Source organism: Schistocerca piceifrons, chromosome 4 (genome assembly GCF_021461385.2).
Source record: "Schistocerca piceifrons isolate TAMUIC-IGC-003096 chromosome 4, iqSchPice1.1, whole genome shotgun sequence".
NCBI lineage: Eukaryota > Metazoa > Arthropoda > Insecta > Orthoptera > Acrididae > Schistocerca > Schistocerca piceifrons.
In genome coordinates, this window is record NC_060141.1 from 74,548,129 (window position 1) to 74,564,753 (window position 16,625).

The following is a 16,625-nucleotide window of genomic DNA, read 5'->3' on the forward strand; positions in this document are numbered from 1 at the left end:
CGCTCAGATGAACCTATTGTAAAGTTGGACATCATGCTCATCGGAAGCAGTTTGTTGTTATGAAGTATTGTATAGTATTTGTCCTAGAATCTTTGAAACATTTTGCCATTGGCATACACTTGTGTGTGCACTGTGTTCTGCAGGGTGTATACGCAGACAATGAAAAAAAATTCCTGGATTTTTCCCGGATATCCCGGTTAAAAATTATACTTTTTCCCGGGCGAAAATACACTTTTTCCGAGCTAAGTGACAGAAGGTTATCCGTCAGAAATGTAAAACTTATGATTAAGGTTTTATATGTTAGTGTTTAACTTCCCGGTAGTTTAGGGGAGAAGAAGAGAAAGGGGGGAGGGGGGTTTGGAAAGACCTTTGATGTGCGGCAACATATACGCTGCATACTTTCATATTATGAAATTATAAACTCTTATCACACCAAACACAGTACGTTAATTTCCTGAGCGTTGAAATCAAGACTGTGATGCCCTTTCGTAAGGCAAATGTATCTCATGCCACGTGATCTCGCTACCCAATGACAGCAGACATTCAGAGCATAGGACAAGTATTGTTGTCAGCCAATAGCAAGATCACTTAAGTAGGGCGAACATACAGAGAGGAAAAGTTAATGGTTTACAAAGTGGAGGCACAAGAAAAGTTAAGCTTTCACATATAATATTGGTCTCTAAGATTAATAAGCTACAAGAGAAGCTAAGCTTTCACATGTAATATTGGTCTTTTTTGCAGGTGTTACACCATACAAATGTGCCATTCAAATTTAAAGTAATGACATAAATGTCTGATCTTCTGGACTCGAAATTCTTGTAAGTGACTGGTCCTCAAAGTGTGATATTGTAAACGAGTCATACACTCTGTAATTTAAAAAAATTCATCCCACATTCTCACACGTAACATAATTCATCCCACATTCTCACACGTAACATAATTCATCTTGTATAAAAGGAAATTTACTTTGGAAGTAACGCTTTTAAAACCACCATTTGCAATACTTTCCCAACACTGTAGGAAATAGGTTTGTTGTAGCAGTCGCCCGAATGTGCCAGAAAAAAGGCATTATAGAGCGCGCGCAGCTGCGGTGATGTAGGAAGCCGGCACATTCGAATGTGTAAAGCATTACGAGATCTTACATTACACCATAAAAGAAACAGGACATCAGAGGTTAATCAAAGAGCATCGGAATTTAGTAAACCATACGAAAATGAATAATTCGGACTGAAGAGCACATTGGTTTGTCCAGATTCACAATGAAGTAGATCCCATCTGATATTAAGCTTTTCAGCGTGGTTTTTGGGATGTAAATTTCATTGGAGTACCAACACTCTACCATCTCATGTTTGGTTCATTATTATGGCATAATGCCATAGACCATGCCGTTGGTGGGGAGGCTTGCATGCCTCAGCGATACAGATGGCCATACCGTAGGTGCAACCACAACGGAGGGGTATCTGTTGAGAGGCCAGACAAACGTATGGTTCCTGAAGAGGGGCAGCAGCCTTTTCAGTAGTTGCAGGGGCAACAGTCTGGATGATTAACTGATCTGGCCTTGCAACACTAACCAAAACGGCCTTGCTGTGCTGGTACTGCGAACGGCTGAAAGCAAGGGGAAACTACAGCCGTAATTTTTCCCGAGGGCATGCAGCTTTACTGTACGGATAAATGATGATGGTGTCCTCTTGGGTAAAATATTCCGGAGGTAAAATAGTCCCCCATTCAGATCTCCGGGCGGGGACTACTCAGGACGTCGTCGTTATCACGAGAAAGAAAACTGGCGTTCTACGGATTGGAGCATGGAATGTCAGATCCCTTAATCGGGCAGGTAGGTTACAAAACTTAAAAAGTGAAATGGATAGGTTAAAGTTGGATATAGTGGGAACTACTGAAGTTCGGTGGCAGGAGGAACAAGACTTTTGGTCAGGTGAATACAGGGTTATAAATACAAAATCAAATAGGGGTAATGCAGGAGTAGGTTTAATAATGAATAAAGCAATAGGAATGCGGGTAAGCTACTACAAACAGCACAGCGAACGCGTTGTTGTGGCCAAGATACACACGAAGTCCACGCCTACTACAGTAGTACAAGTCTATATGCCAACTAGCTCTGAAGAAATGTATGATGAGATAAAAGAAATTATTCAGGTAGTGAAGGGGGACGAAAATTTAATAGTCATGGGTGACTGGAATTCGAGAGTAGGAAAAGAAAGAGAAGGAAACTTAGTAGGTGAATATGGATTGGCGTAATAAATGATAGAGGAAGGCGCCTGGAGAAATTTTGCACAGAGCACAACTTAATCGTAGCTAACACTTGGTACAAGGATCATAAAAGAAGGTTGTATACATCCCAGAATTTGCTTTAAGCAATTTAGTTTGGTTGGTTTGTGGGATTAAAGGCACCAGACTGCTACGGTCATCGGTCCCTTTCTCCAAAACGTGAAAGCACCCACACAGAATAAAAACGAATAATGGAGACAACAACAGACGATGCATCACAAGAAAGACAGACAGAGACCAGACAAAAGGAATTAAAATCACACAATGTGTGACAGTGGTTGGCCGACCGTAGAGACAAAAAAGGAGAAGCCAACCACCGAAAGACACATTAAAAACTCAGTCTAAAATCATAGGCCAAAGGCCGGAATCAACACAAAAAACATAAACACTCAGATTAAATGATAAAAACCCGAATAAAACGCAAAACTAAGCCTACCATGGCAGCGTCATCAGTTAAAAGGGCAGGGAGCGTATCAGGCAGCGCAAACGTCTGCCTGAGCACACTGTGGACAGGCCAAGAAAATGTGGACCACTGTCAAAGCCGACCCGCATCAACATAGAGGCGGGTCCTCATGCCGCAGTAAATGGCTGTGTGTCAAGTGGGCGTGGCCAATGCGAAGCCGACAAAGGACTACTGAGTCCCTGCGAGTGGCTCGCATGGATGACCGCCACACATCATTCGTCTCCTTGAAAGGACGGAGTTTGTTTGGCGTGGTCAGGTTGCGCCATTCAGTGTCCCAGAGTTCGAATACTTTGCGGCGTAGGATCGCTCGCAAATCAGTCTCCGGGAGGCCAATGTCCAGAGATGGTTTACTGGTGGCCTGTTTGAGCAGGCTGTCAACATGTTCATTGCCGGGTATCCCAACATGGCCTGGGGTCCACACAAAGACCACAGAGCGGCCGCAACGGGCAAGAGTATGGAGGGACTCCTGGACAGCCATCACCAGACAAGAATGAGGGAAGCACTGGTCGATAGCTCGTAAACTGCTCAGGAGGTCGCTACAGATAACGAAGGACTCACCTGAGCAGGAGTGGAGATACTCTAGGGCACGAAAGATGGCGACCAGCTAAGTAGAGCACCCTGGTAGCAAGAAACTTAATCACATAATGTTTGGAAACATTATTAGACAGCCAACGTCATGCAAGTGTCATTTTACGTCAGTTTTTTTTCCACAAACATTTCTAAAATCGGATGTGAATTAACACTGTGGACATAGGAAATTGGACAGGAACAATAAAAATTATCATGAACGGCGGGAAATCGTTAATTCTGGGAATGTAAAAGCATCATCATACTGTAATTATAAATTAACAATTTCTTATTTTTTCCTTTACTTGTCCTATGAAACCTTTCTTCTTGTCAAATTCCACGATTCTAGGTTAATAGGATGTACCCTATAGGTTTTGATCAGCAAGTTTGCGAGAATCAAAATATGTGACAAATGGCCACATTTTTGGTTGCATTGACTTAAAAAATTCAATTTTTTCACCGCCATGGGCCACTGATCTTAATAAGGTCAATCCCTGAGAAAAATTGCTTTGAACAATGTCATTTCGAAGAGGGGAGGTGGTACTTTGTGCATTCTACATTCCCCTTCTGTTTCATAATTCCAGTCTAGAGTGAGGAGACAGGGATGTACTTCATCGCTGATTCGCATACGTAATCCCTGCTTCCAAATGACGCCATTTCTCACACTATACGCTAAAAACTGTGTAAGAGGCACACTTTGAAAAAATGGTGCAATTTTTTAAAAACACAACTACTTGCTGAAATCTGATGCAGCTTTAAGAAGAAAGGCTTTTATGCAAACGAATACCTACTATCAGTACAAAATTAAGGAAAGCATTTAGAGTTATAACGTGTAACAACATATCAGCACAAACTCTGGTCAAAACAGTAAGATGAAAGACATTTATTGTTCTGGCCTTTTTTAAAAATCCCTTGTCTGCTTTAAATGACTAAGGCAAAGTATATCCCACCCAGTAGTGGTAGTAGTGGTAGTAGTGGTAGTAGTAGCAGCAGCAGCAGCTGCAGCAGCAGCAGCAAATTACTATCAATTTCTCCAGTTATCATTTCATAAAGAAACCCATAACTATTGCTGACCCATAACTATTGCTGCTTATTGCAAATATGAACAATCCTGGAAACTTGTCATTTGCCTGGAGTATTTTCTTTGTTAGACCTTACAGGCATTTCATTGAAATCTTTAACTGAAAGTGTAACACCAATTTCTGACACACTTGAGAATTTAATGGTATATTTGCAGGCATTCAGCCAAGTTTGTATTTCCAACAATAGTTCAGAGTCTGGTCGTAATCCAGGCAGCAAGTACACACAACAGCTTAACTTGCAGCACCTGGAGTAGAGAGAAATATTGTGTGAAAATCTAAATACAAACTCAGCCAAACACCCAGAAGTACACCATTAAATAATCACGCTGAGGAAACCTGAATGAAACTTAAAAGTTTGCCACCTAGTTACTTTATGTGGTAATGTATACTAAAGCGTATGTTATAAATCGCAAAATAAAAATCAATACAAAAGTACCTGTAATTCCTTTGTGAGAGCTGCTTGATGCAATGTGTAGGCTTCATGATGTTCATCAATGTCATCCTGGTGTTCAAGAGTTTTCACAACAAAGGTGCTGTCTGCTTCAGCACACTTTTCTGTGTCACCATTGTTACTACCCACTGTATTTGTCAATTCGTGGTTAAGAATTTCTTCAGCAGCTCGTTTCTGATCTGCCTGTAGGGAAATAGAGAATAAAAGACTGCTTGATAACAGCATATGACCACCAAAACTTAAAAACGTTTCCAAAAGAATGACTATTTACACAAAAATCACAAACCTGAAGCTCTTGAATTTTTAGTTGTAATTCTTTGAGAGTCTTTAGCTGTTCATAAAATGCTGCAGGACAAGTATTCGGATCAACTGTGTTATTCAAGCTTTCCATTGCATTTCCATATTCAGTCTGCAATTCACATAGTTTCACTTTCATTTTGTCACGGGACACTTCAGCAAGCAATGCACGTTCTACTAAATTTGTCTGCTCAGTCAAAGCTTCATTCAAAGCTTGAGTCAATTTACGATTCTTTATGATGACACTGTCATATTCTTCCTTTAATTTAGAGAACTCTTGTGAGCTTACTCCTGGCCCACCTTTGCTAAGAAGCTCTAGCCTCAGCTGTTGGTTCTGTAGACAAAGGAAAATTAGGTTACAAATTCATAAAGCAGCAAAGCTATACAAAACAGTTTATCATGTGACAAAAATTTTTCATTACAATTATTGTATTTATCTTTCCCTTTTCCCACCTTCTCTAAGTTAAACAGTTATTCTTTGTTCTATCAAAGGCAGAAGTTACAGATGTAACAGTGGAAAATTTAAGCAAAAGAGGTTTACAGTAACATTCACTTCAAAGTGGAGGTTGTAGTTGGCCTTTGACAAAATTTATCAAATGCTGATTAATCAATTAAAAAAATAATAATAAAATAAACTAATGTTATTTTTGAATAATAAATAATAAGATTTATTCAAATTGTCATCAATTTGTAGAAATAAAACTATATGTTGTTTTGAATAAAAAGTGTTTTACTATTTTTTCTTTTCCGTAGTGATAATCCCGTCAAGTACATTGTTGCCTCTTCACAATGTGGCAAATTTTATTTTATTAATTAACCTAGTGGCCAGATGCTCTTCCTGACACCATAGTTATCCAGATAACCTAATGGAGGGTACTCAGGTGTGTCATCTGTCCAAATTGTTTAACCTTTATTGTGCATGTGGTTGTCTATTGTATTCTGTGACGTGGAGTTTGGGCACTGGGTTAGCAGCTTAAAAAAGTTTAGTATCTATGAACATTGGTTGTAGATTCAAGTCTTGTGAATAGAAGTGATTGATTTGCAGACATTTCAACTTAAATACACTGAAGTTGGGTCAAAGTATGATCAGACTGTTGCTCAAGTTCTTATACTTTCTAAAAAATAATGAAACAAATAATGTTACCTCCTGTTTCAGTCTTAACAATTCAGCGGATTTGGGATCCTGGTTAACAATCGGTTTGTTCTTGATATTGCGAGCTCTGTCTGCATACCTGAGTGTACTCATTGTTTCATCCAAATTGTAATCTGCAGGGCTCACACATGCAATCATAAGCGTCACCGAGTTGCCGCCAAGTGAATCTAGAAGAAAAAAGAAAGAAAAGAAAAAGAGGAGCACTCTCTTCTATCTGGACTTCTGTTTGCTGTGGTGTCAAACTACCAACAAGTGAGACGTGGTAGTTGAGTAGCAGTAGTAGTATTAGCAACAGCAACAGCAACAGCAACAACAGAATAAATCTGGCTTGTGAAATCTGTATTTCATGACATATCCTAAACAGCAAATATTTTCATCAACGTTAATGGTGGATATTACCATCTACTTCTGAAAGTGTAATAGTCCTGATTATTAACCAGAGTAATTTGTTGTGTTTTAAACAATTTCTCGGACAATTTTGTTATGGTCAACTTGTCACAGTAATAATTATATGATTACAACAGTAATGGCAGTTACCTTGAAGTAGTCTCGTGAGCTTACTATCCCTGTACGAAATAAAGCCTTTCTGCGTTTCATCACCTAAAGCAGATATTACATTTCCAAGTGCCAGTAAGCCTTTGTTGATATTGACACCTTCCTTAAATCTCTCACCAGTAGCTTTAGTTTTCTTTGGTCTCTCTGATCCAGCCAAATCCACCAAGTGAAACTTTGATGTTGTAGCCGTGTTCCTGAATAAAATAAACATACAAATACGTTATTGACTGTGAAAGAAAATATAATGGAAGCTTACTCCTGACAGCAGACAACAAAAATTTGGATTCTGAATGTTATATTCCTAAATTAATTTGACCTATTGGGAAAGATAATCTTCAGACACAAGGCAAAAATTATTGAACTATATGAAATACAATAATCACCACTTCCGAACAGTTTTCGTCAGGATGTTCAAACTGCACGTTTGGCGGCAGAGCATGATGAGAATTAGTATGCACATGCACACGTGCCTTATTGTTGTTCATTTGGATGGGTTCTTCAATAAGCAGAATTGGCGCATTTGGGGGACAGAGAATCGACATTTCATAATCAAGAAGTCTCTTCACCCTCAATGGGTGACTTGTGTGTGCAGTGTACAGTCACGGAATAATTGGTGCAATATTCCTTGATGGCACAGTGACCACCGAACAGTATGTGAAGGTTTCGGAAGATTGTTTTATCCCCGTTATCTAAAGTGACCCTGATTTCAACAAGATGTGGTTCATTCAAGACGAAGCTCAACCCCATCGAAGCAAGAGTGTTTTTCATGTCCTAGAGGAGCACTTTGGGGACTGCATTCTGATTCTGGGGTACCCAGAGACCACTGGCACGGGCCTCGATCGCCCACCATATTCTCCAGATCTGAACACATGTGACTTCTCCTTATGGGGCTGTATTAAAGACAGGTTGTACAGCAATAACCCCAAAACCATTGCTGAGCTGAGAACAGCCCTACAGGAGTTCACTGACAGGATTGATATTCCGACACTTCACTGAGTCATGCAGAGTTTCGCTATTCATCTGTGCCACATCATCGCCAATGAGAGTAGGCGTGTCAAACATATACCCCAAATATCTGCAGTGACGTTTCCATGTTGAATAAAGTGTGAGCATGCCGTATACAAATATTATTTAAGATCTTTATCACTAAATGCAACCTAGTACTTTAGAAGCAAAGTCACTAGTTTGAAAAGCTTCAATTTCCTAAATTACATTAAAAACCTGCTGATTATCTTGAAATGTTAGCTTAATATTTATATGTAAACATAGGTATTTTCAGTGAAAACTGGAACCTATAACTGGACCAACTGAGGTCTGGTTACTACATTTTGCTACTTGGCACGAGCTTTTAAAATTAGCACTGCTACTTGACATGTGGTTATCAGGAATTTTTAATTAATGAATTTATATAATCAGGTCACCTGTAGTAATGATTAATGAACAGAATACAATATTTTTATCTTCCTCTCAATATTTTTTCAGACAAGTCATTTCATGGAAGTTTACAGTGGTGTCAAGTTTTATACAATAATCAATTACATATACGTAAATAATGTAGAAAATAACTAGCCTATTTAAGAACTGTAAGATTCTCCTTACCACTCAGGAGAAAAACATATATTGTAATAACTAGTTTCTAGGACTTCTTCAATTGGATGGAATTCACTGTATTTTAGCCAAGTCTGTAATGCAGTCATATTTATTTAGCAGTACAGCATGAGCTGAGTACTGTAGCTTACAGCAAACTTTTGTAACCAAGTATTTACAGTTATCATGGACTGTAAAAAGTCTTTAAGGTAAATCTAATAAGTGATTATTTCTGGTATTCTGCAGATGCACATGTACATCACATTAAATGTTGAATTTTCCAGATTTTCTCTGGCATATATCAAACAGTTGCATACGGACTAGGTAATGCCATTATGCAGACAATTTAAAGTGGTTTCAGCAGGATACTCTGGGTGGTAGTCCAACTAAACATCCAACTGTCTTCTTCTGCATCTGAAAATGCATTTAGCTCCTCAAGAATTGCTCCAGAGCAATCTTCCATACCACAGATGAGAATCGAAGAAAGCAAAACATATCTGGAGTAACAACTGTTTGCTCACAAACTTCCTTAATTTACACACACACACACACACACACACACACACACACACACACACACACTACTTCGCTGCACAGATAAGGTGTGTTCTTCCCAAGAGTGCTCTTGGTCTATGAATGGTCCAAGTAGTTTTACTGTTTTATTTTCATTTTTGGTTAGATTTTGTTTAAAAATTATTTCCTCCATTATCACTTGGTTTCTGCACAGCTGATGGGCACAACACCCCTGATAAGTCATTTGCAACATTTCTCTGTTGTTACCCAGTACACTTTGTGAATTCTCACCTGTGGTTATTAATGCCATTTCATCAGCATGCAGTACAACAGCATGGAGTATGAAACTTCCTGGCAGATTAAAATTGTGTGCCAGATCGAGTCTTGACCACAGTACCTTCGGCTTTCGTGGGTACTTGCCGTTGAAAGGCAAAGGTCCCCAATTTGAGTCTCAGTCCGGCACACCGTTTCAATCTGCCTGGAAGTTTCATATCAAAGCACATTCCGGTGCAGAGTGAAAATTTCTATCTGGAATGAAATAGTGTATTTGTACAGGGTATGTAAACTGAAAATTCATTAATTTAGACAACAAACAGGAAAGGTGTAAAAATAGGGCCTTGGGGTATTTCTTTTTTATTAGGAATGTTATTGATCTCTGCTTATTTGCGTACACAAGCTGAAACCTATTGCTTAAATAACATTTGGGTAGACAGTGATTTATCTTCTGTGCCACACTATTCTAACTTTTTTATAATTATGTCACATGACATTGAGTCAAATGTTTTGCTTTTATCAATTCATAGACAGTCTTTTTGGTACCCTTAATAAATAGTATTGTCTAAAGCTTCAACTGCTTTCACAGTCGATAGATGAGATCTGAATCTGAACTGTTGATCATTTAAAATTTTGTTACTTTCAAAACAGCTGTGTATCTGTTGCACACAATTTTCCATTGTCTTTAATACAACTGGTACTTTTGAAGTGGGTCTGTAGTTATTTGGGAGGTTTTGTCACCTTTTTTAACACACTGGTAATGGAACTATGAGCTTAAGACATTCTGGGAAAATTCCTTCATCTAGTACTCTGGTAGACAGTGAAGCAAGTGGCATTATCATTATTTATTTATTTTTTGCTATACACTTTATGATGAAATTACCTAGTCCAAAATAACCTTCTGTTTTGGAATTTCTTAGTTTGCATATTGACTTTTGAATGTTATTTAAAGTGATTAGGGTCCACATTAATTTCTCACTTACTTGTTTGGAATGAGTTAGCAGGGCTTCTGCACTAATGAGAATTATTGAGTTGAGTGGTAGTGCTGGCAGTATTTACAAAATATTCATTGAGTGCATCAGGTAATAGGGGCACTGTTTTCTTTATTGATATTACTAATTTACATTTTGATAACATTCCATGCTATTTTCATTTATTTTTGGAATTTAAAATTTATTCATCATTTGCACTTAACAGTTTTTCATTTCATATCTGTAGAGTTTTCTCATATTTATGTTACTTTTTTTGTCCCAATCACTTTTATGAGACTTTTCTATTAGAATTAATAGTAGTCCCCCTGGGTTCATACAGTTGTGGAGTCTATTTGTTGGTATGATGCAGCTTACATGTGATATCAGCACAATACCTTTTGGTTACAGTGGGGGACATCTTTCCTACACTGTACTTAATCTCCATAAGGAACTGGGAAAGCATTTGTCAATATTTTTGTTACTAAGCATCATGTAAGCTCAATCTATTTCCTTTAACTGGTCTGTCATATTGTTTACAATGGATTCTCCTAGTTGTCACTTCTCTTCCTAAAGTAATGAGAGCTGAATTTTCAGTTTGAAGCCATAGCCCTGCATGATCCGATACTTCTAATTCTATAACATCACATTCAAGGACATAAGTTTTATATTACTAATTATGTTATCAAGACACAAATCAATCTAGTGGGCTTATCATTGAGACAGTAATAGTACAGTGACTTCAAAGAATTCACCATATGAATCACATTTTTTCCTCTTTCTCCTTATATCTGTGTTAGTAACACCTACAATTATAATTTTATGCTATTTACATTTGGACAAGTGCACTAATAAAGTATTAATTTTTTTTTCTATAAATACTATCTGATCAGAATGTCGAGTTTGATAAAAAGTACCAGTTACTTCAAGTATGCCATATATCAAGATTGCTTTTAATACGGATTGAGACCCTGCCATGTGACATGCGTTTTCTGTAGTAGCTTGTTAACAGCAAATATCCAAGTGGAACACTCCAGTCTACTTCAGACCCTTTCACCTAGTCTTCATTGATACACAAAACACTGCAGTTAATTTGATCAAGCCAGTATTTCCAACTCTCACTGACTTTACCTTTAAGAGACTATACATTTATATGTAGAAAGAGAATACTTATAGTACAGAAAGGTATTTTGATATCACTGTGTCTTGCATGTCCATTTATTTTCATTTGTTTTTAATTTACTTCTGAACTGGAATTTCCAATTTCTTGGTTTATGTCAAATACGAGCTTTTTTGGATGCCTTCGCAAAATGTTACTCCACTTTGAACCCTGGACATTGTATTTGGACTTATGCTGGTTTACCTATATACTGGTAGATGTTTTATTTTTCTCTGTTTATTTTTATCCATTAATTCGCCTAAGTAGTTTACGGCAAAGATTAAAACTTGGTATGTTCACAGCAATCAAGTCTGTGGAAATAGCAAGGAAAAGTGAAGAACATTGATTTTGTTGTGCGTAAAAACTCTCATGGGAAGTTTCATGTGTCTTTTACAGTGTGTCTTTTCCCATACATGGATCAGAGGGGACATGAATCTCTCTTCAGTTCACTAATAATGTTAAATATATTAATTCTTATAGTAATAAGCCAATGTGGCTTACCAGTTTTTATTTCACTTGATCTACATAAATGTTTCACCGGTTCCTATAATACTTTGGACAGGTAATAAATTCAAGCAGACCAAGCTGGACACTGTAACAATATCTCCATTTACATATTATGACCCATACAGTGCCATCTATTGATCAATTTTCAGAATATTTTTTTTTCTTCTGCCACACGTTTTCCCTCTTCTCTGATAATATTCTGTTGCAATTTAACATCATTCCGACCAGCGGTGTTATTTCTACAGTGTTTTTAAAGTTTAACTTTAATTTTAATCACACTGTATATCGTATGCACAACTGTCACGGGGCAAAATATCTATTTTGTTTACTATAATGACACAATCTGCGGCAAAGAACCTCGCTTCAAGCGACAGCATTGACACATAATAAGTGGTACAGAATATTTATTTTCAGTAGTGTCGTGGAGATGACCGAAGCGGCTACAGTTTCTTGCAGTGTTAGTCTGAAGGGGCGCAATTGGATTTCTAGACTGAGTACTATTGAAAATTGTTTAGAGTTCCATTGGGAGTACTATCTGCTGCCGAATCACGACACTAGAAATTGCATTGATTATTATGGGGTCGAACTTGGTTCAGAAAGTAGCAATTTTAAGTTCCCATTACAGTTGCATTGTAGCAAATGTCAGAAACGAAAAAGTATAAGGAGAAACATGTGGACTGATAATTCTAAAGTGACAATACAGCAGAGCATCATATTGGTTTCCTGGTGGATTAAAGATAACATACTGAAAAACACATTATCGGAAACTTGATTCTTGATTAATACCGTTTGTGACTATTATGGTTTCTGTCGAGAAGTGTGTTATGTAATTGTGACTAATGAAGGGGTTCAACAGGTGTGTCAACAAGAGTGGAAATAGACGAGTCGCAAGTAACTCAAAAATATAGTAAAGGACGACTTCTCAAGAAAGAAACTGAACAGATCTGGGTGTGTGGAGGCACAGAAAGAGACTCAAGAAAATGTTTTACTGTGAAAATTTATTCCAGGACCAAACAAACACTAGTGCCTCTTATTAAGAATTCATCTTGCTAGGCACCAAAGTTATTACAGATAGATGGAAATCTTACAACACTTTGAAGGAAGAGGGATTTCACCACAGGTTTGTAAACCATTCTGTTGAATTCATGTCTTCTGGTGACCTGCCTCTGCACACACAGAAAATCGAGCAATTATGGAAATCCCTGAAATCACCCATCAAAAGAAAAGGACGACTGGGAGACTGAGATGAACTGCATGTTTTTCAATACTTCTACTTCCACAGTTTAAATTTACACGGTATAAAACTTCCCCGAGAGACTTTGCCAATTTTCTTAAGAGATATTGTTGAGAGTGTACCCCAGCTATGGAAAAAAGGACATCTACCAGCAGTATACACATCATACAAAAACCATTAAGAATAAATGTATTGTGACGTGAATTGAGAATTTAAAAATCCATAAAAAGTCTGTTGCAAGATGTACAGTTATCTATTTTACAAAGCACTCTTACCGCTGACCTCTGCTGAATAAATAGAACATTTACTTTTGGTGCCATGCCCTAGAAGATTATCCAATAGAGGGAAAATGTGTAAAATAAGCCAACATTACATCTGTGGTTCAACTCAATGAGATATACTTCAAATAGCAAAATATACTGAATTGAGTTTCTTGATTAATTTGTGTATGTTTTAGCTCCATACTCACTTGTTATTCAACTTGGGCCCAAAAATTTTATGCTGGTTTCATTTAATGATTGGCTATTAAAGTCTATTTTTGGTGCTAAAATGTTATTTTTGATTGTCTGAAATTGCATAACATGAGTCATGAGATTAAAACTTAAGATGGGTGGTGCAAACCACTTGAAAGCCTGTTCAGTTATCTGAGCTGTGTCTGGTAAGGTTGAGCCTGGAAAGTTAATTAGACTGCTTTTGTTGTAGGGAACATTGCAGTATTGTTAGCTGGCCTTCAGAATCACTAGAAAATAATTTATGGAGGTTATGAACAACAGCGAACCCAGTACTGATCTTTGTGGGACCCTACATTTTACATTCCCTCATTTCAAGGTCTCACTCATTCCAGTGACAGCCTATCCTAGACGTACACTGCTTTCTGCTAATGAAGGTTAAGACTCCACGCAATAGGATGTATCATTTACTGCCATAATATTAGTTTGCCAGATAGAATTTTGCAGTATATGCAATCTAAGCTTTTGGCAAGGTTACAGAATAGGATAATTTTTCTTGTTTACCTCATATAGGACTTTCATTAGTGTGGTCTTTTACAGTTTTCTCTTCGGAGGTTGCTTTATAAGAACCAAAGCTACAGAGAATTAACAACTTTTGCTCAGATAAAAGAGTATTCTACCATAGGTTACCTTCTAAAGATCTGATATGCCTATCACCTGTTTTACAGACAGTTGTTACTGCAGTATACAGGGTGTTACAAAAAGGTACGGCGAAACTTTCAGGAAACATTCCTCACACACAAAGAAAGAAAATATGTTATGTGGACATGTGTCCGGAAACGCTTACTTTCCATGTTAGAGTTCATTTTATTACTTCTCTTCAAATCACATTAATCATGGAATGGAGACACACAGCAACAGAACGTACCAGCGTGACTTCAAACACTTTGTTCCAGGAAATGTTCAAAATGTCCTCCGTTAGCGAGGATATATGCATCCACCCTCCGTCGCATGGAATCCCTGATGCGCTGATGCAGCCCTGGAGAATGGCGTATTGTATCACAGCCGTCCACAATACGAGCACGAAGAATCTCTACATTTGGTACCGGGGTTGCATAGACAAGAGCTTTCAAATGCCCCCATAAATGAAAGTCAAGAGGGTTGAGGGCAGGAGAGCGTGGAGGACATGGAATTGGTCTGCCTCTACCAATCCATCGGTCACCGAATTTGTTGTTGAGAAGCGTACGAGCACTTCGACCGAAATGTGCAGGAGCTCCATCGTGCATGAACCACATGTTGAGTCGTACTTGTAAAGGCACATGTTCTAGCAGCACAGGTAGAGTATCCCATATGAAATCATGGCAGTGAATCGAGGAAGTACAGTACATACTGACAAAACTAAAATGAGCTCCAACATGGAAATTAAACGTTTCCAGACACATGTCCACACAACATCTTTTCTTTATTTGTGTGTGAGGAATGTTTCCTGAAAGTTTGGCCGTACCTTTTTGTAACACCCTGTATATTCACGTATGCCAGGAAACACCCTCTGAGTAATGGACTGAATACAAATATTACTCAATGATATTCTACCCAGTCACCACAATATTTTAATTACTCTACTGGAGACACCATTCTTGCCAGCAGCATTATTACCTTTTAGCTACCCAATGAATTTTGTAATCTCCTTTTGGGTTGTATTATACTATTGTCTGTACAATTAAATCTAATGTCTCTGTATTTGGTTCTTTATTATGTATTTAGTCTTACTGCCATAGTCATCTACATATTAAGAGATTTTATAACAAAAATACATTACAACATGTTCATGTTCATAGAATATTTTTCTACAAAAATTTAGCTATTATTTTATAGATTATAATATTTCCGAATAGCAAATTGTTGGCAGTAATTGATGGCTGTTGGCCAGATTTCACAAAAAGGTTAAGGAACCTTTCTGGTAACTGAATTACTGCCTGCAGAAGAAACACACGGGTAGAATCTCCAACCGATGTTACACGACACTCGTAACATGGGGGTTCAATAAACCTGACTCAATACCAATGACTAGAAAATGAAGAGTGGTTGAATATTATCCTTATTAGAAGAGTTATTTGTCTTGTTTCCTATAAATAAAATAAAACAAGATTGTACAAGTATTTAATAACTATGCAATTCACACTTAAGTGCTTGGCAGATGGTTCATCGACCATTTACACACTCTTCCTCAACTGTTTCACACTCTAAAAGCACAGGAAAACTAAAACTTACATCCTTCTGGGCAAACTCTTATTTTATTGCAAGCCCATTTCTTGCTATGTAGGTGAGTGTCAACAAATATTTTCGCATTCGGAGGAGATTGTAGACTGAAATTTCATGAAAAATTCTTGCCATATCAAGAAATGCCTTTGTTTTAATGAGCGACACCTAAATTCTTATCATAGCCGTGGGACACTTGCCCCTATTTCGCAACAGTGCAAAAGAAACTGCCCTTCTTTGAACTTTTCAATGTCCTCCGTCAATCTTATCTGGGTGGTTGGTTTGTAGATTAAAGGGACTAAACTGCAATGTTTTCAGTCACTTGTTCCTTAATCACGCAGGTCTCGGGTTAAAACTATACCCCAAAAAACCCTACCACATGAAATCTTGGAAAGGAACAAAATGCGTAAAACTACATGTGAAACTACAATGAAGCATTGAACAAAGTATCAAGCCAAAATTGAAAACATTAACAAAAAAGGAAAAGGCGTGTAAAGGTGTTATAACAATATATCAGATGACCTCGGCTGGCTGATCACAAGAATAAAAAAAGGATGAAGCAGCCACTCTACAACACACTAAAATTCCCGCCCTAAAAACACAAGGCAAGAGAAACCACAGATGGTGAAAAGACAAACAAGTCTAAGAGATAATACCAGAGGGAGCAAGGAAGAATTAAAATACAAGTAGGGTGAGGGCCAGAATGATGAAGGTATGGCAATCTTAAATAGAATGATAAAAATGCCCTTCATGGATAAAACTTAAAACTATGTTAGCTGTTCAGGCATTGCCACCTAAAATCGAAGGGAGTGCATCAGGGACATT

At 37.8% G+C, this 16,625-nt stretch overlaps 1 protein-coding gene across 1 annotated transcript in view; it reads right to left on the reverse strand.

The window, feature by feature from the left end:
- Positions 1–16,625, reverse strand: part of LOC124795413 (chromosome-associated kinesin KIF4A) — a 274,052-nt gene that overhangs the window by 93,113 nt on the left and 164,314 nt on the right. Inside the window, exons 6-9 of the mRNA XM_047259435.1 lie at positions 6,834–7,045; positions 6,288–6,463; positions 5,133–5,477; positions 4,832–5,029 (exon numbers count right to left, since the gene is read on the reverse strand). Of these exons, the coding sequence (XP_047115391.1) occupies positions 4,832–5,029; positions 5,133–5,477; positions 6,288–6,463; positions 6,834–7,045 (931 nt within the window). The remainder of the gene's footprint in view (positions 1–4,831; positions 5,030–5,132; positions 5,478–6,287; positions 6,464–6,833; positions 7,046–16,625) is intronic.